The following is a 24,799-nucleotide window of genomic DNA, read 5'->3' as shown; positions in this document are numbered from 1 at the left end:
CCAGGCTCTGTTTACACCTCCCCTCTCCAAATTCTATCTACTTTGGCTTGGAGGAGGGGGTGGGGGGAGTGCAGGAGGTGGGAGAGAGTCAGAGACTGGAACCGGAGTGGCAAACCAGGTGACCTGATTGCTGGCTGGGCCCTGCCTAGCCGGCTTCCTGAAGGGGCCTCTGCCCGGGGGGGGGGGGGGGGGGGGGGGGGGGGGGGGGGGGGCTGGGGACACTGGGACCCAAGGGCTTACAGATCCCCACAAGCAGTGATGACAGCAAACTGAGATGACCTGTTCCCCTGGACATCTGAGACACCCACCCAGGCTCACCCCCTAAAAAAGCCCCAAGCCCAGTATATACTGACCACTGGCTACCCCGGTGCTTCTCACCGTCATTATCCTCTTTTATCCTCAGGCAGCCATCACTCCCGTTTTACAGACAAGAGACGGAGGCTCCAGGAGGCGGAGTGACTGCCCAGGGTCACTCGGTTAGTGAATGGCCTTGGAACCCAGGTCCACCTGACTCTTAGGACCCTAGGAGATCTGAGGCCAAACTGCGACGTATGTCCCCCCCACCCCCCTTCCACCCGACCGGGCAGGTGGGGCCGCCAACCCAGGTGACCTAGGGAAGGGGGAGGGGGCAAGGACCCCGGAGGGCGCGCAAAGGGAGGGGAGTGGGCAGCGGGGGGGAGGCCTCCCACCCCGGGACTGGGCCCTGGAGCCGGGAGGAGGGGTCGAGGGAACAAAGGGCGGGAGGCGGGGGCGGCGCGGGGCGAGGCCGGGCAGGTGGGGGGGCAGGTAGGGGCCGCTTCCGCCGGCGGGAACCCCGGGCCCCCTCCCCCTGAGCTTCACCTTTTATGGTAAGGCGGCCGGGGCGGCGGGGCGGAGGGAGCCGAGGGGGCGGGGAGGGCGGAGGGGGCGGGGAGGGCGGAGGGGGCGGGGAGGGCGGAGGGGGCGGGAGGCGCCGCGCCGCTCCCGGCTCTGCTCGCTCGGGCGTCGGACTGGAGCCGCTGGGGGCGCGGGCGACGCAGGTAAGCGGGGCGAGGGGGGATCCTGTCCTTGCGTCCCTGCCTCGGCCGCACACAGGTGACAGCGCGGGCCGCCCGTGGCCGGAGCCCTCCCCCCCGCCCCACGTTCCCCTCCCCCCGGGGTCGGGACCCCAGCCCCGGCGCTCCGGAGGGGGGGGGCCGGGGGGCCGCCTCCCGTCTCAGCCCCCAGTCTCTGTCCCCGGAGCCGGGGGAGGACCGGTGTCCCTGCCCGGGAGCAGGGGCGCCAGGGGAAGAGGTGGGCAGGGCGGAAGCTCCCGCACAAAGAGGACAGCGTCCCGCACATGGATCGAATTAAAGTCCCCGGCGGCGCCCCACCGTGACCCGGCCGGTCGCCCAGCTTGGCCGCCTGCGGGAGGGCGCCGGGTTTCCGGAGCTCGGGGGAGCTCCGGGCCCCTTTACCCAGCCCGGGTCAGGCGAGGGGAGAGGAGGGGCCCCAGGGCCGCCCCTCTCTGGGCCTCAAATCCCTGGGGGGGTGGGGGTGGGCTGGGAAGGGGTGTGCCGTGGGGGCGTCTTGGCGTGGATCCCCCTCCGGCCCATCCCCGAGGACCCCGGGAAGAGCCTGGGCAGCGCCCAGATTCCTGCTCTTAACGACGGAGGTCAAGTCGGGTCCTCCCAGGCCCCCCAAGCCAGCCCAGCGGCTGGGGGCTTCTCCTCATCAGGAGCTTGGATAACCAGCTGGCTCTTGGCACCTACCTAGTACCGAGATCTCCCGCACCTTCTCTCCTTGTGCCCTGTCTGCCAACCACCTTTCAGGACAGACCTTTTTAATTCTCACTTGGTGAAAAAACTGAGGCCCAGAGAGGGTCAGTGACCTGCTCAGGGTCACCCAGCAGGAAAGAGGTGGGGCCCGGTGTGAATCCAGCTCCGTGTGCTTCCTTGGCTTCCCTGAGGTAGGAGAGGGGGAAGGGGAGCCTCTACCCAAGGCTGCGGGGTCCTCAGCCGTGGGGGTGGGCACCGTCTCATTGCCACCACCCCTCCAACCTCCGCAAATCTAATTCTGAACCAAGCATAGATTGCTTGGTCAAAGTATTAAAGAACAAAGCTTACAGGTGGTTCCAGAGTTTTTCGGAGGGGGTTTGAAGGAGTAGGAAGGAAGGGAAGGAGGGGGGCACTACCGGGAGGCTCTCCAGCTCAGGCAGCCTGTCCCCTGCCCTGGGCTGCAGCCTAAAGCCGGGCTGGGTGGCTGGCTGGCTGGATCTCAGCCTCCTTCCTTCCTCTTGACAGGAAATGACTTTCTTTCCCTTTGTTCCCACTTTCTCCGCTTACCCAACTGGATCTCAGATTCGCCCTCTGCGGGAGGAAGGATGGGGGAGGAGGGTCCCCTGGGTGCTGCTGGCCAGTAGCCCCACAGGGAGCTTTCTCACACATACCCCCCCCCACCCCCCCCCCACCCCCCGCTCTGCGGTGACCTGGGGGCAGTGGGACCAGAGGGAGGCCTAGGCTCCCTCTCCTAGCAGCCCTGGGCCTGACTGACAGGCTTTTGAAAATCCCAGCTCGACCCCTTCCCCCGGGGCCCCAAAGAAGTCCCTGCCCGGAACCGCAGGGAGGGGTGGGGGTGGGGGGGTAGAGCTGCCCAGCTGTGAACATCTGGCCTCACAACTAGGACGTTTGCCTTGAATGTTTTCCGAGAAACCCACAGATCTGACTTCCCAGAGGAGTGGGCTGGGGCGGAGTGGGGGTCAGAGCAGGGTGGGAGGGAGGCGGAGGGGGCATCCACAGCATTCTGTCTGGGGATGAGCCCAGAATGACTGACCACAGGATAATAGATCTGGACTGGGCCACGCTGGGGTGAGAACAGGCTGAGGATTTGGAGGCCCCCATACCATCCAGGGAAGGAAAAGTGTGGCATCTCAGGTCCAAGGACACCCTGGGACTCGGGTCAAGTGGTGCTCATTTAGAATTCTGCATCTGCCAAGACGGCCTAGAAAAATCACTTAACCTCTCGGGGCCTCACATGGCACTACCTGTAAAGTGGGGGCGTAACGGGCTGTTTTGCGACTCAGGTGCGTTTTGAGACTCAGAAAGCTTGTACCGCGGTGCCTGGCACACAACAAGTGCCATTGTTGTTGTTTCTTGGATGTAAATCTCTGAAAACCGCTTACAAAAATAGACTCTTAAACTCGTAACAAAGTGTAAAGGCAAAGGATAAAACCATATGGTTTTTTTTTTTTTAATTTTTTTTAACGTTTATTTATTTTTGAGACTGAGAGAGACAGAGCATGAACGGGGGAGGGTCAGAGAGAGAGGGAGACACAGAATCCGAAGCAGACTCCAGGCTCTGAGCTGTCAGCACAGAGCCCGACGCGGGGCTCGAACTCACGGACCGCAAGATCATGACCTGAGCCGAAGTCGGACGCTCAACCGACTGAGCCACCCAGGCGCCCCAAAACCATATGGTTTTATATCAGCTCACATAAGTCTATACACTTCCAGACATCACTTCCAGAACAAGAAACAAAAGGACAGTACTTTTCTTCATTTGTTTTTTAAATTTATGTATTTATTTTGAGAAAATGAGGGAGAGAGAGAATGCCAAGCAGGTTCCACACTGTCAGTGCAGAGCCTGACGTGGGGCTCAGACTCACGGGACCGTGAGATCATGACCTGAGCCAAAACCAAGAGTCATATGCTTAATCGACTGAGCCACCCAGGGGCCCCCAAAGGAAGGTACTTTTGAAGAACTTTTAAAGCTCTCTTCCTATGTTGGGTTCCTTATTCAGAACGGATATTTTTATTAATCAGACTGAGCTATATGTTTTAACCAAACGTGTAAACCAATTTAAGAGGAACTGAGGGGCATGTATTGTGTTTGCTGCTGTCATTCCGTCAGTCACCAAGAGAGACCCAGGTGGCCAGTGGCTTTGAGATACAGAGGGGGCCCTGTGAGTGGCCACTCGGGCTCCAAGTCTGTCATTAGGGTCCCTCGGGGCCCTCAGCCCCACTTCTTGAGATTCACTCTCTGGGTCTCTGTTAACTCTCCTCTCCATGGCTCTCTCCATGGCTTTGAGGCCATGTCAGAGTGGCTCAGCCACAGAGTGAGTTAGAAAGAAGGGGCGCTTTTCATCCCTGGGAGCCCAGTGAGGAGTCCTCCTGGCGGAATGTGGTCACTTGCCTTCCCCCCACCCGCATGGCCCCCCTCAGCCTTGGCCCTGGAGGTTACTGTTTGCAGGCACAACCTGGGAGACGGAAAATGGGGCCCTTGACATCAGGAATGCCGCTCTGCTCCCAGATTCATGCTCTGATGCCCGCTCTGGACTTGGGTCACAAAGATTGCGGGCATAGCTGAAGTCACATGCAGTCACTTGGGGAGTAGGAGCAGACATGGTGACCGTGAGCCAGTATGTCCTGTGATGGGCTGTCATCACCCTGCGGAAGCAGACAGCTGCCCCAGGGAGAGGGTCAGGAATCAGGGGAGGTTTCGTGGAGAGGTGATGTCTGAGCTGAAAAAACTGACGTTCACCCTGGGGTAGGGGCAGGGGAGGAAAACCAGGGGGTGGAAACACACCAAGGCAGGTAAGAGAGAAAGTCGAGAAAAGGCGAATGGTCCAGGGTGGTCAAAAAAGAAGTTGAAGCCAGAGGAATTTGCTAGTAGGAGCCATGGCAGGCTTTTGAGTAACAGGGAGACAGACTTATGCTCTAGGAAGATCAGGGCAGGAGGCAGGAATGGAGACCACTGGGGCTCCCACCCCTGCCTGAACCAGGGCCTGGTTTTGGAGATGGGACAGAGTGAGAGAGTCTGACGATACAATCAAGACTTGATTGGATACAGAGGTTGACAGAGAAGGATGCGGGCTTGTGGGCTGGGCTGGGAGAGGGTGGCAGGGCCGAGTGGCCAAGAGCCTGGGCCCTGCGTCCAAATCCCAGCTCCGCTGCTGTGTGACCCCGAACAAGTGACTTTACCTCTCTGAACCTTTGTCTCCTCATCTGTCAGGATAGTCATAGTGCCTCTCCCCCAACAGCTGGGAGGATTTAGAAGTGAGGGGGCAGAAAGTGCTTCGGGCAGTGCGGCCAGGGTAGGTCTTGATCAACGGCAGCTCTGATTCTTTTCCTGTCCCCTTCTGCCTCCTGGAACCCGCCCCTGTGCTCTGACAGTTGACGCTGTCTCCCTCCCCCAGCAGAGCTGGCCTGGACCCCCGGAACTTCCTCCCTCCCAGGAGAATTGGATCCCAGGGGAGGGAGGTAACTGGGGTGTGGCCCAGTGGCAGGCCGGGCCCTGGGCTGGGACCAGCACCAGGGGTGGGGAGCCAGAGGGCCGGCAGGAGCCTCGCACTTGAGGAGAATTAATCATTTGTGAGGTGAGCAGGGCAGGGCTGCCCTTTGCTCCCCCAGGTGTGTAGGTTGGCGGGGGAGGGGCGGTCAGGACCGTTGGGTCCTATCCCTGCGGCCAAGTCACCTGGTGGACGCCCACCCTCCCCCAAAGGACGTCCCCAGGCCCTTTGTCTCCGGTGGGGCTGGCCCGGGCCGCTGGCACAGTAGAGCGGCTGCTCCTGTCTTGTCAGGAGAAGGGAGGCTCGATGCCCTGGGGATGTCTGTCTGTCTAGGTGGAGCACATCCCTGTGCCCTAAGCCCTGCCCCAGCCTGTGCCCCGCTCTGTCCCCAGCACCACCAGGAGCGGAGACGATGGCCTCAAAGCCTGAGAAGAGGGTCGCCTCGTCTGTCTTCATCACGCTGGCACCCCCGCGTCGGGATGAGGCTGTGGCCGAGGAAGTGAGGCGGGCAGCTTGCGAGGCCCGGCCTGGCCGCTCCCGGGAGCCCCCTGCTCCCACCAAGGCACCCGGGGCTGGCTCGGCAGGGAGGCCCAGCCTTTGGACTCCACCTGCCAAGGCCGCAGCCCCAGGGCCAGCTGTACCATCTCAGCTCTCCAATGGAGGTAAGAGGGTGAGGGGGCTGGGCAGAAGGTTGGCTCAGAGGCAGCACTGAGGTGGGGAGGAAGGGGCCGACTCTGACGTTATTCATTCATTCGTTCATTCATTCATTCATCAAGCACCTACTATGTGCCAGGCAGACGCAAACCCACCTGCCTAGGTTTGGATCCTGGCTCTTCTCTGTTCCTCAGTTTCCTAATCTATAAAGTGGGCGTAATGATAGTACCTTCCTCAGAGGGTTGTTGTGAGGAATGGAAGAAGTAAAACATACGTTGAGGCCACCGCCTGCCACGTAGAAAGTGTTAAATGTGTTACCTGCTGTTACTTTTCTGGGCCAGGCACTGGGGACAAGTAAAGGAAGACAAGGCTTTCAGCCTACAGGAAACTTAAATCTTAGCGGGGGAAACGGATGACAAAATTATATGATGTTGGGGAGACACAAGCGCTGTACAGAAATAAAACATGGTGAAGAGGTGCGGAGTACAACTTTTTATGGGGTAGTCAGGATGGCTTCTCCAAGGAGGTGACATTTCAGCTCTGATAAGACCTGAATGACAGGATAGAGCTGGCCCGAGGAACAGCAAGTGCAAAGGCCCTGCGGCAGGAATGCATCGGGCGTGTCGGAGGACCTCAGAGGGGGTTTTATTCTCTGGCGGGCTCTGCCACTCACGTGCTGTGTGGTCTTACACAAGCTGTTTCTTCGCTTGGTTCCCTGCTCTGGAAAGTGGAAATTTGGTCGTGTATATGACACACCCATCACAGAACGGATCTGCATCATAAATGGCTTTTCTTTACCTTGTGCCTGGCTCTGCCGCCGTGGTGACAGAGAGCCTTCCGGTCCTCTCTCCCTGCCACTCCGTGGAGTCTCAGCTGTTGGTTGGGTAGAAACAAGGAAGAAGGACAATCCAGGGGCCTGGGGCAGGGGGATGTCTTGACTAATGGGACACCAGGTGGAATCGGGACGCAAAGAGACATCAAGGACAACCCTCCGGAGGCCCCCCTGGGACCTGCTGTCCCCGAGCAAGGCTAGGGCAGCCCTGTGCGTCCATCACCACACAAACCACCTAAAGACCAGTAGAACTGCCAATTCCAGGTGGCCAGAAAGGGGCAGGAGAAAGGGCCACGCGTATACACGTGTGGGAATGCACGGACGTTCGTGCAACACGCCTCTTCATACGACCCAACCTTGTGAACCGATCTTTCCTTCCTAACCACACATCACAAGAACACAGCCTCTTCCAGGTGCTTCCATGTAGAACCAGGACCACGATGACCGGAATTCACACATCAGGACAGGTGATCCAGTTGAAGAAACTTACGTCCCTTCTGCATAGGAGAGGGAGTCCAGGAAACATAGTTTAGATGCCCAGACGCCAACGTTTCCAGGACGTTTTCATGGGTCATCGGATCCTGGGATGGGTGGATTTTGTGGCAACAAAACCAGAGCCTGGGAGGGGTGCCTAGCAGCGGCCGTTTTGGCCGTTTTGCTTGCCAAACTGGCAAACGGGCAGAGCGCGGGGAATCTTGGGGTTCGGCCTCACTTGAGTGAGACAGGTTCTAGGTGAGCAGCTTGGTCATGAGTCTGGTCTGAGCACACAACACAAAGCGGGAGCCATCTCTGCTGCAGGCTGTCCCCTGACGCCCCATCCAGTACTTGTCCCCTGGGCAATCCACACACGTCTCTTTGGCCCTTTCATCCTGGCAGCGGTCCCCACTCCCCTCTAGATGTTCGCTGCACTTATACGGATGCACCAGCTCACAGTCAGAAGTCAGTTTTTCTCGGCTTCTCTTTATTTTATTTATTTATTTATTTATTTATTTATTTATTCCCAACGTTTATTTATTTTTGGGACAGAGAGAGACAGAGCATGAACGGGGGAGGGGCAGAGAGAGAGGGAGACACAGAATGGGAAACAGGCTCCAGGCTCCGAGCCATCAGCCCAGAGCCCGACGCGGGGCTCGAACTCACGGACCGTGAGATCGTGACCTGGCTGAAGTCGGACGCTTAACCGACTGCGCCACCCAGGCGCCCCTCGGCTTCTCTTTAAAAAGCTGCTTCTCCTCTTCCTGCTCGTGGCCACTCGAACAGAATCGCCCGGGGTCCTCTGCACACCCGCCTGGTGGCCTCAAGCCCCTCTCTGTCTTGAATTCCTATCCTGGCTGGGGACAGAAGGCAGGTCCCGGGAGAGGCCTGAGCGTGCCTCTGCCTCTCCGTGATCCGGTTCCTGACTCACTTGAGCTCATCTGGAGCAAGGCTCTCACACTGGAGCAGCCTCAGCTCCATGAGGGGCTTGTTCAAACAGAGCCGGCTAGGCCCCACCCCGGGTGTTTCTGATTCAGCAGGTCTGCGGTGGGGCCAGAGAATTTGCATTTCTTACACATATCCAGGTAATGCTGATGCTTCCGTGGGGGGACCACACTTGAGAACTGTTGTTCTAGCCCAAAGGCAGTAAGCAGGAGAAGCTTGGGGAGTAGAAGACTGGTTTTCTTTCTTTCTTTCTCTTTCTTTCTTTCTTTCTTTCTTTCTTTCTTTCTTTCTTTTTTATTTATTTTGAGAGACAGAGAGAGAGAGAGAGAGAGCTAGGGAGGAACAGAGAGAGAGAGAATCCCAAGCAGACTCTGCACTGTAAGCACAGAGCCAGATGAGGGGCTGGAACTCACGAAACGTGAGATCGTGACCTGAGCCGAAATCAAGAGTCACACACTTAACCGACGGAGCCCCCCAGGTGCCTTTGAAAGACTAGTTTTCAAAGTGTGGCCTTTGTGGGGCGCCTGGGAGGCTCAGTCAGTTAAACATCTGACTCTTGGTTTCGGCTCAGGTCAGGATCCCACGGTTTGTGAGTTTGAACCCCGTGTCTGGCTCTGTGCTGAGAGCACGGAGCCTGCTTGGGGTTCTGTCTCTCCCTCTCTCTCTACCCCTCTGCCACTTGTGCTGTCTCTGTTTCTCCCAAAATAAATAAACTTAGACAAAAAATGAAGTGTGGCCTTTGAACCAGCAGCTTCACCTGGGAACTTTTCAAAAATGTAAATTATCAGGCACTTCCCCCCAAGCCTGCTGAGTCAGAAGCTCTGGGGGTGGGGCTCACCATCTGCCTTTGAGCAAGCCCCCAGATGATTCTGTGGCTTACTCACAGGTCTAGAATAATCTTCCCATCTGTACAGTCCCTCAGTCCTTGGGAGAAAGCAGAAGGGGCTCATTATCTTTCTCGAATGGACAAGAAACCTGAAGCCCAGAGAGGTGCCCCCGTGAATCAGCAGGGAATGGGACAGAGCCCAGGTCTTTAGGGGGCAGGGCCTCAGGCACTTTCCGTCTGCTTTCCATGGGTGTGAAGGGAGTCTGACCTTGTGAGGCCTGGCCTGCCTTGTGCCCCAGACATAGGGGCTCTCTCCCTGGGGCACTAAGAATAGTGCTGTCCCTGCACATGGCAGCCAACAGAGGATTTTCAGGGCCTGACCCCCAGTCGCCTCCTCCAGGGAAGCTGGGCAGTGCCTCGACAGGACAGCCTGGAGGGGTGGAGGTCACCCCCACAGTATAGTGAGCATTCCTGGACAGAGCAGAGCCAGCCCTCCTCCTCCTCCCTGTGCAGAGCCCTGGGATCCAGGCCCCCCCCCCCACCCCCCACCGCGCGGACCTCAGCCTTCCCTGCAGGCATTAAGCTGCTCTAACCTTGAACATGACTTCATGCCGGGTGCTTTTCTTGGGTATGTACTAGCGTTTGCTATTTGGTTCTTTTTTTTTTTTTTTTTTTTTTAATGAAATTTTCGAACATACACAGAATAGAGCAGCTAGGGGAATCCTGCTTATCCTGGATCCAGTATCACCAGTTGATAAGATTTTGCCACGTTTGTTTTTTAAAAAAAATTTTTTTTCAGGGGCGCCTGGGTGGCTCAGTCGGTTGAGCGTCCGGCTTCAGCTCAGGTCATGATCTCACGGTCCGTGAGTTCGAGCCCCGCGTCAGGCTCTGGGCTGACCGCTCAGAGCCTGGAGCCTGTTTCCGATTCTGTGTCTCCCTCTCTCTGACTCTCCCCCGTTCATGCTCTGTCTGTCTCTGTCTCAAAAATAAATAAACATTAAAAAAAAAAATTTTTTTTCAACGTTTTTTTATTTATTTTTGGGACAGAGAGAGACAGAGCATGAACGGGGGAGGGGCAGAGAGAGAGGGAGACACAGAATCGGAAACAGGCTCGAGGCTCTGAGCCATCAGCCCAGAGCCCGACGCGGGGCTCGAACTCCCGGACCACAAGATCGTGACCTGGCTGAAGTCGGACGCTTAACCGACTGCGCCACCCAGGCGCCCCTAGATTTTGCCACATTTGTATCGTCTATTCCATTTCTGTGTTCTTTTTTACTTTTCTTTTGTGATTTATTTTTTTATTATTTTTCTAAATGTTATTTCAATCCAAGTTAGTTAACATATAGCGTAACAATGGTTTCAGGAGTAGAATTTAGTGATTCATCACTTACAGCACCCAGTGCTCATCCCAGTAAGTCCCCCCCCTTAATGCCCATCCCCCATTTAGCCCATTCCCCCCCACCACCCACCTCTCCTCCAGCAACCCTCAGTTTGTTTTCTGTATTTGTCTCCCATGGTTTGGAGCACCTGGGTGGCTCAGTCGGTTGAGCATCTGACTTAAATTCAGGTCACGATCTTGTAGTTTGTGAGTTCAAGCCCCACATCGGCCTCGCTGATGTCAGCACAGAGCTCGCTTCGGATCCTCTGTCCCCCCCTCTCTCTGCACCTCCCCCACTTGTGCTCTCTCTCAAAAGTAAATACACATTAAAAAACTTTAGGAAAAAGGAAGGGTCTCTTATGATTTGCCTCCCTCTATGTTTTTATCTTATTTTTCCTTCCCTTCCCCTATGTTCATCTATTGAGTTTCTTAAATGCCGCATGAGTGAAATCATATGGTATTTGTCTTTCTCTGACTCACTTTTATCGTTTAGCATGACACATTCTAGTTCCATCCACGTTGTTGCAAATGGCAAGATTTCATTCTTTTTCATCCCCAAGTAATATTCCATTGTGTGCGTGCGTGCGTGCGTGTGTGTGTGTGTGTGTATACATACCACATCTTCTTTCTCCGTTCATCCGTCGATGGATATTTGGACTCCTTCCATAATTTGGCTAGTGTTGATAACTTTTGTGAAGTAATTTAAAGGAAACCCCAGTTACTGGGTCATTTCAGCACCGCATTCTTCAGGGTGCATGTCCAAAGATGGCCATTATCTAATACTCTCTCCATTCTTAATTTTCCCTGACATGCCATAAAAATACCTTTCAAGTGTTGGGCTATAGCAGAATGAAAGGTTTGCTGTCTTTTCTTATATACCGTATACCGTGTATTTGTGTTGTATCTTGCGTATATTTCTTGCATGTTCAGTAGAATAGTTCACTCTTCTTTATCCACAAAATGAGAATTCATGAGATGATTTATCTTTTGAATCAAGATCCAAAAAAGGTCTGTGTCAGCACTGGCCAATGAAAATACAAAGCAGGTTACCAATGCAGGCCTCCTATTTTGAAATGTTCTACGGAGCACCTGGGTGGCTCAGTCGGTTGAGCATCTGCCTTAGGCTCAGATCGTGATCTCGTGGCTCGTGAGTTCGAGCCTCGCGTCGCGCTCTGTGCTGACAGCTCGGAGCCTGGAGCCTGCTTCGGATTCTGTGTCTCCCTCTCTGTCTCTGACCCTCCCCGTCTTGCACTCTCTCTCTTTCTCTCTCTAAAAATTAGTAGACATTAACAATATTAAAAAATAAATTAAAATAATATTCTAGTATCCACATGGAAAAAAAGCAAAAAGGAATAAGGGATGCCAATTTTTTACACATTTTTAAAATGTTTTTATTTACTTTTGAGAGAGAGAGAGCAAGTGGGAAAGGGGCAGAGAGAGAGGGAGACACAGAATCCAAAGCAGGCTCCAGGCTCCGAGCTGTCAACACAGAGCCCGACACGGGGCCTGAACCCACAAACTGTGAGATCACGAGCTGAGCTGAAGTCAGACGCTTAACCGACGGAGCCACCCCGGCACCCTTGTTCTGGAGGGTTCTGACAGGTGCTGTTTTGGGGGCCTGCACCATTTTACCTGCCCCCTCACTTAACCCTCACAACAGCCCGCAAAGATTGATAGCCATTTTTCAACTAAGCAAACAGATCCAGAGAGATTGAGTCTCTTGCCTAAGGACCCACAGCAAGTCAGTGGCAGAGCCAGAGGCAGAACCCAGGTCTCGGTGACCCTGGACCTGAGCTCTTAGCCCCTCACGCTGCATGGCCTTCTGGGAAAGCGAACACCTCTTCTGCCCACCTGCAGAGAGAGACTCCCTCCAAGCCTCTCTCCCCTTTTGGTTGCAGGGTGTTCTCCCCCTCCTCCTACCCTGGATGGCGAGGACGCGCTCCCGGACCTGGACCTCCTCCCACCTCCGCCGCCGTCCCCTGATGAGGAGCCCCCTGCCCCGACGGGGGCCTCCCTCATTTCGGACTTAGAGCAGCTGCACCTGCCCCCACCCCCACCCCCACCACAGGTACTGCCGGCCCCCCAGACAGAGCCCCGGGGGCCGAGGGAGGGCGAGGGCTAGTCTGCGCCTTTCGGGGACTTAAGCCTGGAGGTTGCTCCTGCTTGAGGGCTGTCCCTCTTCGAAGCTTTCAAGCTGCTAAAAATTGGTCATGTTTTTCAAGGTCCCTGGAGAAGGGGCTCCCCACCCTCTTTCCGCTCGAGTACCCCTTTCAGCTCTGAGAAGATATTTTTAATCCTCTGCCCTTAACAGAGGCCGTTGTAGAAATGGGAGGGATTCCAGGCCAAGGAAAAACGATTCCAGGCGATTCCTCAGAAGGAAGTAGTTTTGGGCCCCGGTGGTACCTTCCTCCTGAGTGACGTTAGGTCGCTTGCTTCTCTGCGCCTTGGTTCCTCCTCTGAGCTGTGGGGCTAATTGTGCCCAGTGCCACCAGAGGAGGAGCAGAGCTGAGAGGCCCGTGTGCGGTCCCCACTGGATGTCACCTCTCCTGCCCTCCCTTCCATGTCCCCACAGTCCCTGGAAGAGAGGCCTCCACTCCAGCCTCGGCCCAGTCCCCCCAGGCCCTCGGAAGAGCTGCCGCCTCCCCCAGAAGAGCCTGTTGTTGGCTTCCACGAGAGAGAGGCATCCACAGGTACAGGCTCAGGCGTGGAAGGCTTCTGGGTGGTCCCCGGGGGCCCTCACTGCACAAGCATGAGCTTCCAGGTGGGAAAGGAGGAAAGCAGCGGCCGCAGCATCTGTCTCCACTCACGGTTCAGTGGTGGGCCTTAGAACTGTACATCGATTTTATTTTTACTGCCTTAACCTTTTTCCTTTATAACTGAAATCCATTTAAATATTGATCAGCAAGGGGCACCTGAGTGGTTCAGTCGGTTAAGCGTCTGACTCTTGGTTTTGGCTCGGGTCACGATCTCACGGTTCCTGAGTTCAAGGCCTGCCGTCGGGCTCCGCGCTGACAGTGCGGAGCCTGCTTGGGACTCTCTCTCCCTCTCTCTCTGCTGCTCCTCTGCTCACTCACTCTTCCTCTCTCTCTCTCTCTCTCTCAAAATAAAAAAATAAACTTTAAAATAGATAGATAAATAAATAAATAGGGGCAGCTGGGTGGTGCAGTCGACTGAGTGTCTGACTTCGGCTCAGGTCACGGTCTCACGGTTTGTGGGTTTGAGCCCCACGTCGGGCTCTGCCGGCCGCGTGGAGCCTGCTTCAGATCCCCTGTCCCCTTGTCTCTCTGCCCCTCCCCCGCACATGCTCGCTCGCTCTCTCTCAAAAATAAACATTTAAAAATAAGCAAATAAATAAATATTGCTCTGCAAAATGTGCTGTGATAGCAGAATGGCTTGAATTTTTCCACCGTTTGGTGTTTTGAACACACGATGTTCCCACGCAGACAAAACAAGAAGCGGGAAAAGGCGCGCCGTGAAAAGCCTCCCCTTTGCCCCCATCCCTGTGTCACCCAGTTTCCTGCCAGATCGACAGCCTCTGTCGTCAATGTGTCGCATATCCTCCCCGAGATAGGTTATGCATACGCAAGCAAATACAAGTAGGTGGCCCCCCCCCCAACCCTGCCCGTTTTTCCACAAATAGCAGCAAACTCTGGGCTGCTCTGCTCTTGGCTTTCTTTCCTTCCAGCATCTTAGAGCTCGTTCCACATCAGAACAGAAAGTGGGGTCCTTTTTCACAGGTGCATAGTATTCTTCCCCAGGGCCCTGCCGTATGCATTCGACCAGTCGCCTGCGGATGGGCACTTAGGTGGTTTCTTGCTGTGACAAATAAGGCTGAGACGAATTGCCCTGCACGTAGGTCATTTTGCCTGTGTGTAGGTTTGTGAGAGAATTTCTGGGAGAGGAGATGCTGTGGGCAAAGGGTAGGTGCATTCGTAACTTTGATCTTTCTGCGAGATTGTCCTCCGCGGTCCTCCCCATCTGCTACCCGGTGAGGGCGTGACTGCCTGCAGCCTCCTTGGCCCCGTGTGTTACCCATTTAATTAGCAGCTATTAAGTGCTTACCATGCACCAAAAGCCTTCTCTACCCCGAGGTTATGAAATAAATTCTCTGGTTTCTTCTAGTCCTGTGGTTTCATTTTTCACACTTAGATCTCTGATACGTTTGGAATTGTCTGGGTATAAATGTATCACGGTGGACCCTCCTTTAAATTTTTGCAGATGGCAACCCATTTGTCCTGACCGTGTTCCTCTTTTTTTAATGTTTACTTATTTTTAGAGAGAGAGAGAGAGGAGGAGGATGGGCAGGGGGAGAGAGGGAGAGAATCCCAAGCAGGCTTCATGCTGTCAGTGCAGAGCCTTTTGCAGGGCTCGAACTCACAAACCGCGAGATCATGGCCTGAGCGGAAATCAAGAGCCAGACACTTAACTGACTGAGCCACCCATGCGCCCCTTGATGCTGTGTTCTTTGATTTAGGCTTGCTTTCTTTCTTTCTTTCTTTCCTTTTTTTTTTTTTTTTGATGTTTATTTATTTTTGAGAGAGAGAGAGACAGAGCGCAAGCAGGGGAGGGGCAGTGCGAGAGGGAGACCCAGAATCCGAAGCAGGCTCCAGGCTCTGAGCTGTCAGCACAGAGTCTGATGCGGGGCTCAAACTCATGAACCCTGAGATCATGACCTGAGCCGAAGTCAGACGCTTCACCGACTGAGCCGCCCAGGTGCCCCTTTAAGATTTTATTTTTAAGTCATCTCTACACCCGGTGTGGGGCTCAGATCCACGACCCCAAGATCAAGAGTCGCGAGCTCCACCGATGGAGCCAGCCAGGCGGCCCTGATTTAGGCGTTCAGAGGCTGGTCGCATTCCTTCTTACTGCTCCTCCTGAAATGAGGCCACACTCACGACCCCCAGGGCCTTGTTCCGGGGGGCGCCTGGGTGCAGTACTCCGGGACCGGGGGGCTTACAAGCTGTGTCTCTACCGCAGACGTCTGTGCCTTCTGCCACAAGACCGTGTCCCCCCGAGAGCTGGCCGTGGAAGCCATGAAGAGGCAATACCACGCCCGGTGCTTTACGTGCCGCACCTGTCGCCGCCAGTTGGCCGGGCAGAGCTTCTACCAGAAGGACGGGCGGCCCCTCTGTGAATCCTGCTACCAGGTAACCCCCCCTGCGGCTAGGCCTCCAGGTACCAGGCGCTGTGCTGGGCACTTGGAAGGCGTCCCATTATTTCATTCCCCGCAATCATCCTGGGAGGCAGGCACCACTGACCCACTTCCCAGACGAGGAAGCTGAGGCTCAGAGAGAGGAAGGAGCTCAGCCAAGGTGTATTAGTTTCCTGTGGCCGCTCTAACAAATTACCGCAACCGTTGTTTGATGGCTTCAAACGACACTTGTTTGTTCTCTTACGGTTCTGGAGGTCGGAAGTCCAAAGGCAAGTCCAGAGGCTCTAGGGGAGAATCTGTTTCCTTACCTCTTCCCGCTCTTCAGCATCCCTTGCAGACTCTGATTTCTTTGCCCGCCTTCAGAGCCAGCAGGGTGGCATCTTGCTTCAGCGTCCTGGTTCCTTCTTCGACATCACATCTCCCTCTGCGCCCCCCTTACAGGGACCCTTGGGATGGCATTTAGGGCCCACCCGGGGCAATCCCCCCATGTCAGGACCATGAACTCAATCACATCTGCCATCTCCTTTGCCCCTGAAAGTAGTCACAGGTGCCAGGGATTAGGACCTGTATGTCTTGGGGGCATTGACCCAGCCTGCCACACAAGGTCACCGTCCAGAAGGCGGTGGAGCCGGGATGCTCCCCCAGACCCATCTGGTTCTGGAGCCTGTCCGTGGTCTGCTATCTCACCTGAAGCCACAGGCTCCAGTGCACAGCCTGATGGGAATCTGTGTCACCTCTGGGTACCAAATGCGGTCTGGGAGAGCCGGTTTGGATGCCACGAGGTTAGAGTTGCTAACTCGCTGGTGTGTGGCATAAAGACCACTCACAGACACGTCACCTGGGTGTGTGCGGGCCTCACCTTGTTCTTGCCGGTGGGTAGCACCTGGCGATCTGCACTTTTAACAGTCTCTCCGGTGATTCTGGTACACGTCGCAGTTTGAAAACTACTGGTTCAAGGAGGTAGACTATTTGGAGCTGGAATAATCTAGGAAAACCCGAATGATCTGATGATAGTCTCGGCCAGTCTCCGTCTTACCACAGCCAGCAAGGCGCACGGTGGGAGCAGCAAGGAGTCAGGCCATCCCCACCCCATCCCTCTGACCCCCATCACCGTGACAGTGGAGGACAGCTGGAAGCGGCAGGAGGAAGACTCGGGCAGTGTTCTAGGGAGGGGAGGGAGGCCCCCAGGACACGGAGAGGGGACAGTGCTGTCCCCACCAAATACAAGCAGATTATAGGCAGCTCAGGCAAACATACCTATCTGTCCAGATGAGCTCAGGTTAAATAAACACAGGAGCACAGCCAGGAACAGAAGAGACCTGCCTAGAAGAGAGGTGAGAAGGTGGACAGGCTGGAGGATCTTTGCTCAGTACCCTCTCTCTCTCTCTCTCTCTGTCTCTCTCTCTCTCCCTCCCTCCCTCCTTCCCTCCTCCCTTCCCCACCCCCTTAATCCTCATTCCAGAAGGGATTTGAGGCAGCTTGTAAGAATGCACAAATACCCATACCTATAGTGATGTTGTACACAAACATTTGTTAAGAGGGTAGACCTCACATTAAGTGTTCTTACCACAATAAAATGTAAAAGATAGATAAAGAAATCAGAGGGGCACCTGGGTGGCTCAGTCCTTTAAGCATCTGACTCTTGATTTAGGCTCAAGTCATGATCTCACCGTTCGTGGGATTCAGCCCAGGGCCAGGCTCCGCAACCTACTTGGGATTCTCTCTCTCCCTTTCTCTCTCTGCCCTCCCCTACTCATGCTCTCTCTCTCTTTCTCTCAAAATAAATAAGTAAACTTTAAAAATAAATCGTGGGCACCTGGGTGGCTCAGTCGGTTAAGTGTCCGACTTCAGCTCTCAGGTCACGATCTCACAGTTCATGAGTTCAAGCCCGAGCCTTCTTTGATCCTCTGTCTCCCTCTCTCTACCCCTCCCCACTCACACTCATGAGCTGTCTCTCTCTCTCTCTCAAAAATAAACATTAAATCAAAATGTATGTATATATTATACATTTTATATATTATTTATATATTTATATGTTATATGTTTATGTATTATAAATATGAATATATTTATATTTTAATTTATATTAATATTTAATTTGATAAATATATATTATAAATATGTTATATTTATATATTATCTATTTATATTTTTATATATTTATTTATATTAGATTTATTTAAATTGATTTATTTAAATTTACTTATTTAAATTTATTTAATTTAAAATTTAAATCATAGTTAATTTAATATATATTATAAATATAAATATCTTCTATATATAATATATAAATATATAACATAGATACAATATATAAATATATAATATATAAATATATATGATATTACATATAATATATATAATATTATATATATTATACATATATGTGTGTGTGTGTATATATATATATATATATATATACACATATATATATATATCGAAGAGAGGAAAATCAAAGTAGAAAGTGAGATGAGACCAGAGGGAAAGTTAGTACCCCAAATACATGAATAAAAGACCCCTATAGTCATTCCTAAAGGTGGAATTCCTCCAGGTGAGCATGGAATCTGACTCTGAGCTTTCAAGTGGCCTGATGGAGAAGGTTAAGAGTTTCAAGGTTTATTGTCTACAAGGTCAATAGCATATCAGCTCTTCCAGGAGTTCCTCTTCCTGACTCTGAGGTTTAAGAGAGATTTCTCCCATGGGCCCTAGTGGACACGGGCCCTAAGCATGTCTTAGTAACAAAAAATGCGGTAATAGCTTCTTGGCAGGATTCCTCACTGTGGGCCAAGGATACCTTGCCAAGCTCGACTCATTTTAAGCAGCGGTAGAGGTTTGGGGGTGATGGTTTCAGGCTGAGCCCGTCTCCTGTACCCCTGCCCTTCTGGGCCCCTGTGGGTAGCCAGCCAGAAACCCCTTCTGGCTCAGAGTGGGCACACCCATGGGATGGCTCTGAGGCGGTGTCCCTCTGTCCCAGGACACTCTGGAGAAGTGTGGCAAGTGTGGCGAGGTGGTCCGGGAACACATCATCAGGGCCCTGGGCCAGGCCTTCCACCCCACCTGCTTCACCTGTGTAACCTGTGCCCGGTGCATTGGCGACGAGAGCTTTGCCCTGGACAACCAGAATGAAGTGTACTGCCTGGACGACTTCTATAGGTACGGGAGGGGACTCCGAGCACCGGGTGGGGCCCCGCCAGAGCAGAGCCGCCGAGCCTGAGCTCTCGGGGCCGGAGCAGAGCTTTCCTGCGGTCTCTGGGCTCCCAGAAACCAGGTGGCCTGTCCCACACACCTGCTTGCAGCTGATGCTCTGGGTACCTGCGCCGGGCCAGCCGCTCTGCGTGGATTAGGCCCTTTTATCCCCAAGCCTGGGGATTAATAGGCAGGCAGGTACTCTGAAGGGTTCCGTTTTACAATGTGGAAACTGAGGCAGGCAGCCGACAATTCTCCCAGCTGATAAGTGTGAAGCTACGATTCAAACCCCCCAGACCCCAGTAGCTCGCCTTAGAACACGCTCTGCCTGAGGCTCAGCCCCTGTCCTGGAGTTGCTCACTGCACAAGGGCAGCTGTGCCTGTTAAAAAGAAAGGGAAAAAGAAGGGGGAAAAAAAAAACAGTGACCCACAACACAAGATAAATGAAACGGGGTTAAGCCCCAGTGAACACACAGCAGATTTCTCTGCTTTCTCAAATTCAAACATTCCCCCAGTCACTTCCTTGGCTCGAGCTGATTATACCCTGGGAAGCCGGGTCTAATTACACAGGACTCTCCATCCGCTCCTGCCAGGAAGAAAGAGGCGTTTGTGGTTGTGGCTCCAGGTGCAGTCACATGGCAACACATCTGAAATAGCTCCGGAGGCCAACTAGAGCCGCCCCGGCTCCCACAGCTAATTTCTGCGGTCCTGGGCTGAGCGCCTCGAGCGTGGGTTCCCTTCCCTCTAGGAAATTCGCCCCTGTGTGCAGCATCTGTGAGAACCCCATCATCCCTCGAGACGGGAAGGATGCCTTCAAAATCGAGTGCATGGGGAGGAACTTCCATGAAAATTGCTACAGGTGCGAGGTGAGTCGGGCAATGAGGAGTTGGGGACGCGCTCTCCGCACGGCCCCGGAGCCCTGCCGAGAGCCCGCGGGGTGCCGGGCCTGCGCTGGGCACTGGGACACGGTGACCAGTCAGGGTGGGGGCTCTGCTCTCAAATGCTCACAGCTCAGTAGCGAAGGCAAATAAGAATGGAGATAATTGCAAATAGTGTCTAATAATGAAAGCTCCGAGAGACGATAAAAACCAAGGTCATCCTGCTTTTCCTCAAGGAGAATCTCATGGGAAGGCTGATGGTGAGGTTATTGATCGGATAATCAAGGCTCACTCTCCATCTCGGTCCTGCCTATTTTGTGTGTTTGCTTTGTTTCCTCTTCCTGTGGGCTAACATCCTCTGTGAGGAGGCGGATACATGCCTGGCCACCGATGATCCAGCTTTAACATCTTCCAACTTAGAAACCTCATCAAGGGAACCGGTGTAGTCCCTAGAAGTGCTCTGATTGGCCCAGCCTGGGTCACATGTCCATTCTGGACCAATCACTGGCCGGGGCTACGATTGCCTACCCCTGGGGCCAGCAAAGCAGAACCATAGGAGACAGGAGTTGCTACAACCCTAGCGAAGGGAGGGATGCTGGGCAGACGCATGGCACAGACATCGTCTCCAGGCGAAAGAGCATGTACAAATCAGCTTTGGGACAAAGAAGGCGGTGGTCAAGTCCAACCAGGGTGGTGGAATCAAAGGCGATCTTGTGGAGGAGGCGATGCTTCACCAGAGTCCTACAGGATGAGCAGGAGTTGGCCAGGCATTCAGAGAGGGGGGGGGGGGAGAGAGTCCAGAAAAGAGGCGCAGGCCTGTAAAACCCCACAGTGGCACAAGCAAGCCTGAAGAATCCGAGCAGGGGAAGGTTTTAGGTTTGTCTGTAGTGGAATGTGCCGAAGGGTGTGGTAGCAATGAGGCCAGAGGAAAGAAAAGGGCCTCCTGTGCCAAAGCTAAGGAGTCTGGACCTCAGGCTACAGGGTGGAGTGAGGCTGAGATGGGGAGGCTGCTTCAAGGCGGTGCTGTAGCCCCAGCAAGAAATGCCCCCCGAGTTGCACAGGGTCTCCCGCTCAGTGGGGTCCCCTGCTTGCTTCCGAGCTCTGCTGTCACCGACTTGAAGTGCTTCCTCTTTGAACAAGGATCTCAGCTTTGCACTTTGCCCCTGGACTCTGCAATTACGGAGTCAGTCCTGCTGGGGAGGCTCTCAGAGGCCTCCCCTGGCGCTTCCTCTGTCACCCCCATGTTGCTGATGGATCTGGCGTCTCTGGGGATGGGGACAAAGGTAGCTACTTTCATGGGTGCCATCCGTGGGGTGTCCCAGAGGAAATCTCTGAGCGTCTCAGAGGAGATCTCTTAATCAGCCCGTGAGCAATTCCAAACATTTATTTTATTTTGCACTTACTTATACACATGCTTGGAGCCAAGAGGCTGTTTGCACTGCTGGTGCAAGGGGGCTTGGAGAGGAGTTGACATATTGCCCATGTTATGTTGCGCATTGGTTATGGTTCAAGGTCCAGCTGATAACACATCTTGAAAGAACAATGATGTCATTCAAGAGCTGTTATCACCACCCTAGCCCTCATTAAGGCCCAGTGGTGATTCACTTTTCCCTGAGCCTGGCCGGTGAGCAAATAGGCCCTCCCTGCGTGCCCTTGGTCAGCTTGGCGAAGGTGGCCATGAGTGTCATCCCCCTGCTGCTAGCAGTCAGCTCAGACTCTGGCACTTACATTTCAGGGGAAGGGGAGGGAAATGGGCTTCAAGGTGCCATCTCAGGTGAGGGATGATAAACTGAGGCAGAGAAAAGTGGTTCCAACCCTTGTCCGTCTGACTCGGGTCTAGCCAGCTTTCCACCACCCCTCAGCTCCCTCGCAGACTGTGACTCAGTCAGTAGGGGTGTTTCCTCACTTGATTCTAAATTAGGAGAGGTCAGGGGCACCTGGCTGGCTCAGTCAGGGGAGTATGTGACTATTGATCTCGGGGTCTTGAGTTCGAGCCCCACGGTGGGTATAGAGATTACATACATACATACATGAGAGGTCACATATGGCCCTTGGGGACCTTAGGTTGGACACTTGGTACTCTCGGAATACCAAACAAGTGGCCATTAGAAATAGCACAGATCCTTGGCATTAAATGGCCTGCAGTCCCCTGTGGGACTTGAGGTGCAGTTTCAGGGAAGAGACACATGAGGGCGCCCTTCTCCCTTGGCTGTGCTGGGCCCAGATGGCAGCCAGGACCCAACAGGACCCAAGCTGTCTCTCTGGGGACCAGCCCCTCTGGTCTGATCGATCCATGCGGATTCCAGAGGATGCCAGCCGTGCCCTGAGCCAGGCCCCTGGACATCAACTGTTCCCATTGTCCCTCTCCAGTGTGTGTACAGGTGAGGCCCCGATGAGGTATGGGCTGTGGCAGAATGGTAAGGTGGGCAAGGTTTGGGCTCGAATCCCCATCCTCCTTGATCCAAAATCCTTTGGTGATTTGAAAAATAAGAAATATTAAAGTTTGTACCAGTGTTGAAGCCGTGCAGACAGGGGAGCAAAAAGAGACCACTGAACTCAGCCTGGAAACCTGTCCTGTCCCAGCTCTGGAACCAGCTCTCTGGTCTGGGGCAAGCCCGTCCTTCCCCAGACCCTCAGTTTCCCCATCTATAAAATGAAGCGACTGGACTAGATTCAGTTACTCCTTCAGCAGATGTTTATCATATGCGTGTGGTATACTAGTCTCTGGTCTAGATGGAACCTAGCGGTAAACGGGGTTACGGCCTCACAGAGCTTATGTTCTCAAAGGGCTGCTGGGCTCATTAAGGCCCTTCTAGATCTTTCCATCATCCCTCAGTGTCCGTGATTCTCCGAGTGTCCTCAGGTCTCCCCTCAGCTGACTCTGCCCTCATCACTCACACCTCTGTGTGGCTGAAAGCCCGCATCGAATGTGCCCCTAGGCTTCCCTGGCCCTTAGGGAGTACATTCGTTCAGTGAAATTCATCCACAGATGCTGGGGGAGTCCCCGCCCCGTGCGGGCTCCGGGCTGCAGGGCTCAGGCTGGGGTCCATCCACTTGTGCCTCGTTTCCCGCAGGACTGCAGGACCCTCCTGTCTGTGGAGCCCACAGACCAAGGCTGCTACCCGCTGAACAACCGTCTCTTCTGCAAGCCATGCCACGTGGAGCGGAGTGCTGCAGGGTGCTGCTGAGGGCCCCCGCTGGGCCCTGGGGCCGTGAGCTGCCCACTAGCCCTGGACTGGGGGCGGGGGGGAGGACCTTTCCCGACTCGGTTTGCCTTTCTGACCCACTTTTGCACACTCTCCTTCTGAGCCATGACAGGGGCCAGCCTGCAGCTCTGCCCACCATGTCCGGGACGTGAGGGGCTGAGCCACCCCAGCCCCACCCCCCTCCCAGCTCCAAGGCTGCTGGACAGTGCCCCTCAGACTTCCCATTCCTCCTTCTGCCCTCTGGGCTCTGGAAGGCTTCCATACCTTGAACATCATGTCCAGGTTTCCCATCTCCTAGGGTCGTGCCCCTCTCGAGCACTGGCCTTGACCCCCATTTCCATGGGTGAGTTGGGGTGAGTCTTTAGATGACACCCTGTAGCTGTCCAGTAGGGGGCGTAAGACCAGCTCTGGCTTGCAGGACTGAGCTGTTTGAGTAGAACTCCAGGGTCCTCCTTTAACAGCCCTTTTTTTAAAATTTTGAGATTTATATGATGAGAAACATTCTTTGGATTTGGGGCGAGGTGGGGATCTTAATAGGAAATGTTTCATAAACGTACAAGAATGTGACCTAGTGGTGGCAACCGTGGACTTCTCACCGGGGGGGACATGTCACGCTGATGTGGGCAGCAGACTCAGGCATGAACCTGAACAGCAGAGGCAGGAGGAGAGGGTGCTGTATGCTGACGTCCAAGGACGTCAGCAACCCCTCTGCCCTGCCTTCTGGCGCTTCTCCCATGTGCGACAGTGATTCAACAGACATTGATGAAGTGCCAATAGTTTGCTGGGGAACAGGGTACCAGGAACTCTGAGTTTTCCTCCTACAGCCTTGACGGGGGCCGTGCACACAAACCCCCCCACATGCACGCACTCCTCCAAGGACAGTGCCAAGGTTGTCTGTTCAGCCCCCCTGTTTATGCCCCGCCCCCAAGTCCCACTTGGACCCTCCAACGCAGGCTGCCTTATGACCACTGCTTCCTCAAGGCTGTACCTAGAAGATTCTCCTTCCCTTTTAAGGAAAATCAAATCACTTTGTTGCTTTGTAACTTTTTTTTTTTTGAGTGTTTTCATTTTATTTTTGAGAGAGAGAGAGAGACAGAGTGCTAGTGGGGGGAGGGGCAGAGAGAGAAGGAGACACAGAATCCGAAGCAGGCTCCAGCCTCTGAGCTGTCAGCAGAGAGCCTGTGCGGGGCTCGAACTCACGGACGGTGAGATCATGACCTGGGCCGAAGTCGGACACCCAACTGACTGAGACACCCAGGCACTCCTGTTGCTTTGTAACTTCTAAGACGTTCTGTAGGGCGTGAACAAATGAAACAAAGTACTTGCCTCCCTGGGTCATCTGGATGCAGCACACGCTCCTCTGCGGATGCCCTGGGCTCCAAGAACGAGAGCGGGGAGCGGGGTTTCTCTGTAGAGCCCCTTAGGGGCCTCAGAGCAGAGCCCAGCTTCTTACTCAAAGCTTGGGGAGTGAGCCCCACACTCGGGGCCCTCCCATACCGCCTCCACAATTTTTGTCCTAACCGAGGCTCTCCTCTTTTCCTTAAGATTTCCTTTGACTCACACCTACTTTTTAATTTTACTTACTTCAAACTTTAGTCCTGTGCTATGCAATATATCCCGCAGTCACATGGTGATGTGCTAGTTATGTTTTTTCCTGTTACACGTGAAAATAAACGCATACCTAGTAGAAGTCTGTCTGTGTTCCTACCAAGATCTCACCCAGGTAAACGCTGGCCTTTGGTCGTACCTGGAAAAATGTCTGTTGGGCATCTGCTCAGTGGGGCATGATCGTTCAGGTGCCCCCAAACTGGGGCTCGGCTCAGCAGATGGAGAAAATCCTGCCCCTCCTCGCGCCCAGCAAGGCTGGCTGCAGGGTGCCCAGAGCGGAGCCTCTGCTGCGGGAGGTCCTCCGGAGCCACCAGATCATTCCGCAGAGTCAGCGCTCGCCCGGGGGATGTGCTGTCTCCGCGAGAGCAGGACCCCCGTCCCTGTGAGCTGGCTCATCCTCTGTCCTCACTCTAAC

The 24,799-nt window shown here is 54.2% G+C and overlaps 1 protein-coding gene across 3 annotated transcripts; it reads left to right on the top strand.

Annotated features, from left to right (window-relative positions):
- On the top strand, window positions 1–24,466 carry FBLIM1 (filamin binding LIM protein 1). Of its 3 annotated transcripts, XM_047872357.1 has the most exons (9): window positions 3–118; window positions 404–549; window positions 5,638–5,907; window positions 12,253–12,422; window positions 12,927–13,044; window positions 15,332–15,501; window positions 18,481–18,659; window positions 19,441–19,558; window positions 22,645–24,466. In XM_047872357.1, exons 3-9 carry the CDS (start codon window positions 5,658–5,660, stop codon window positions 22,756–22,758), a joined length of 1,119 nt encoding a protein of 372 aa, XP_047728313.1. In that variant the 5' UTR covers window positions 3–118; window positions 404–549; window positions 5,638–5,657; the 3' UTR covers window positions 22,759–24,466. The 3 variants fall into 3 exon arrangements, with proteins under 3 accessions (XP_047728315.1, XP_047728313.1, XP_047728314.1); XM_047872358.1 differs by lacking the exons at window positions 3–118; window positions 404–549 and adding an exon at window positions 946–1,019; XM_047872359.1 differs by lacking the exons at window positions 12,253–12,422; window positions 12,927–13,044 and having other exon boundaries at window positions 1–118.
- Window positions 24,467–24,799: the final 333 nt, after the last annotated feature.

This window comes from Prionailurus viverrinus, chromosome C1 (assembly GCF_022837055.1).
Source record: "Prionailurus viverrinus isolate Anna chromosome C1, UM_Priviv_1.0, whole genome shotgun sequence".
In the NCBI taxonomy this organism is placed as follows: Eukaryota; Metazoa; Chordata; class Mammalia; order Carnivora; family Felidae; genus Prionailurus; species Prionailurus viverrinus.
Note: the sequence above shows the minus strand (reverse complement) of the source record. Positions and strands in the feature narration are given on the sequence as shown.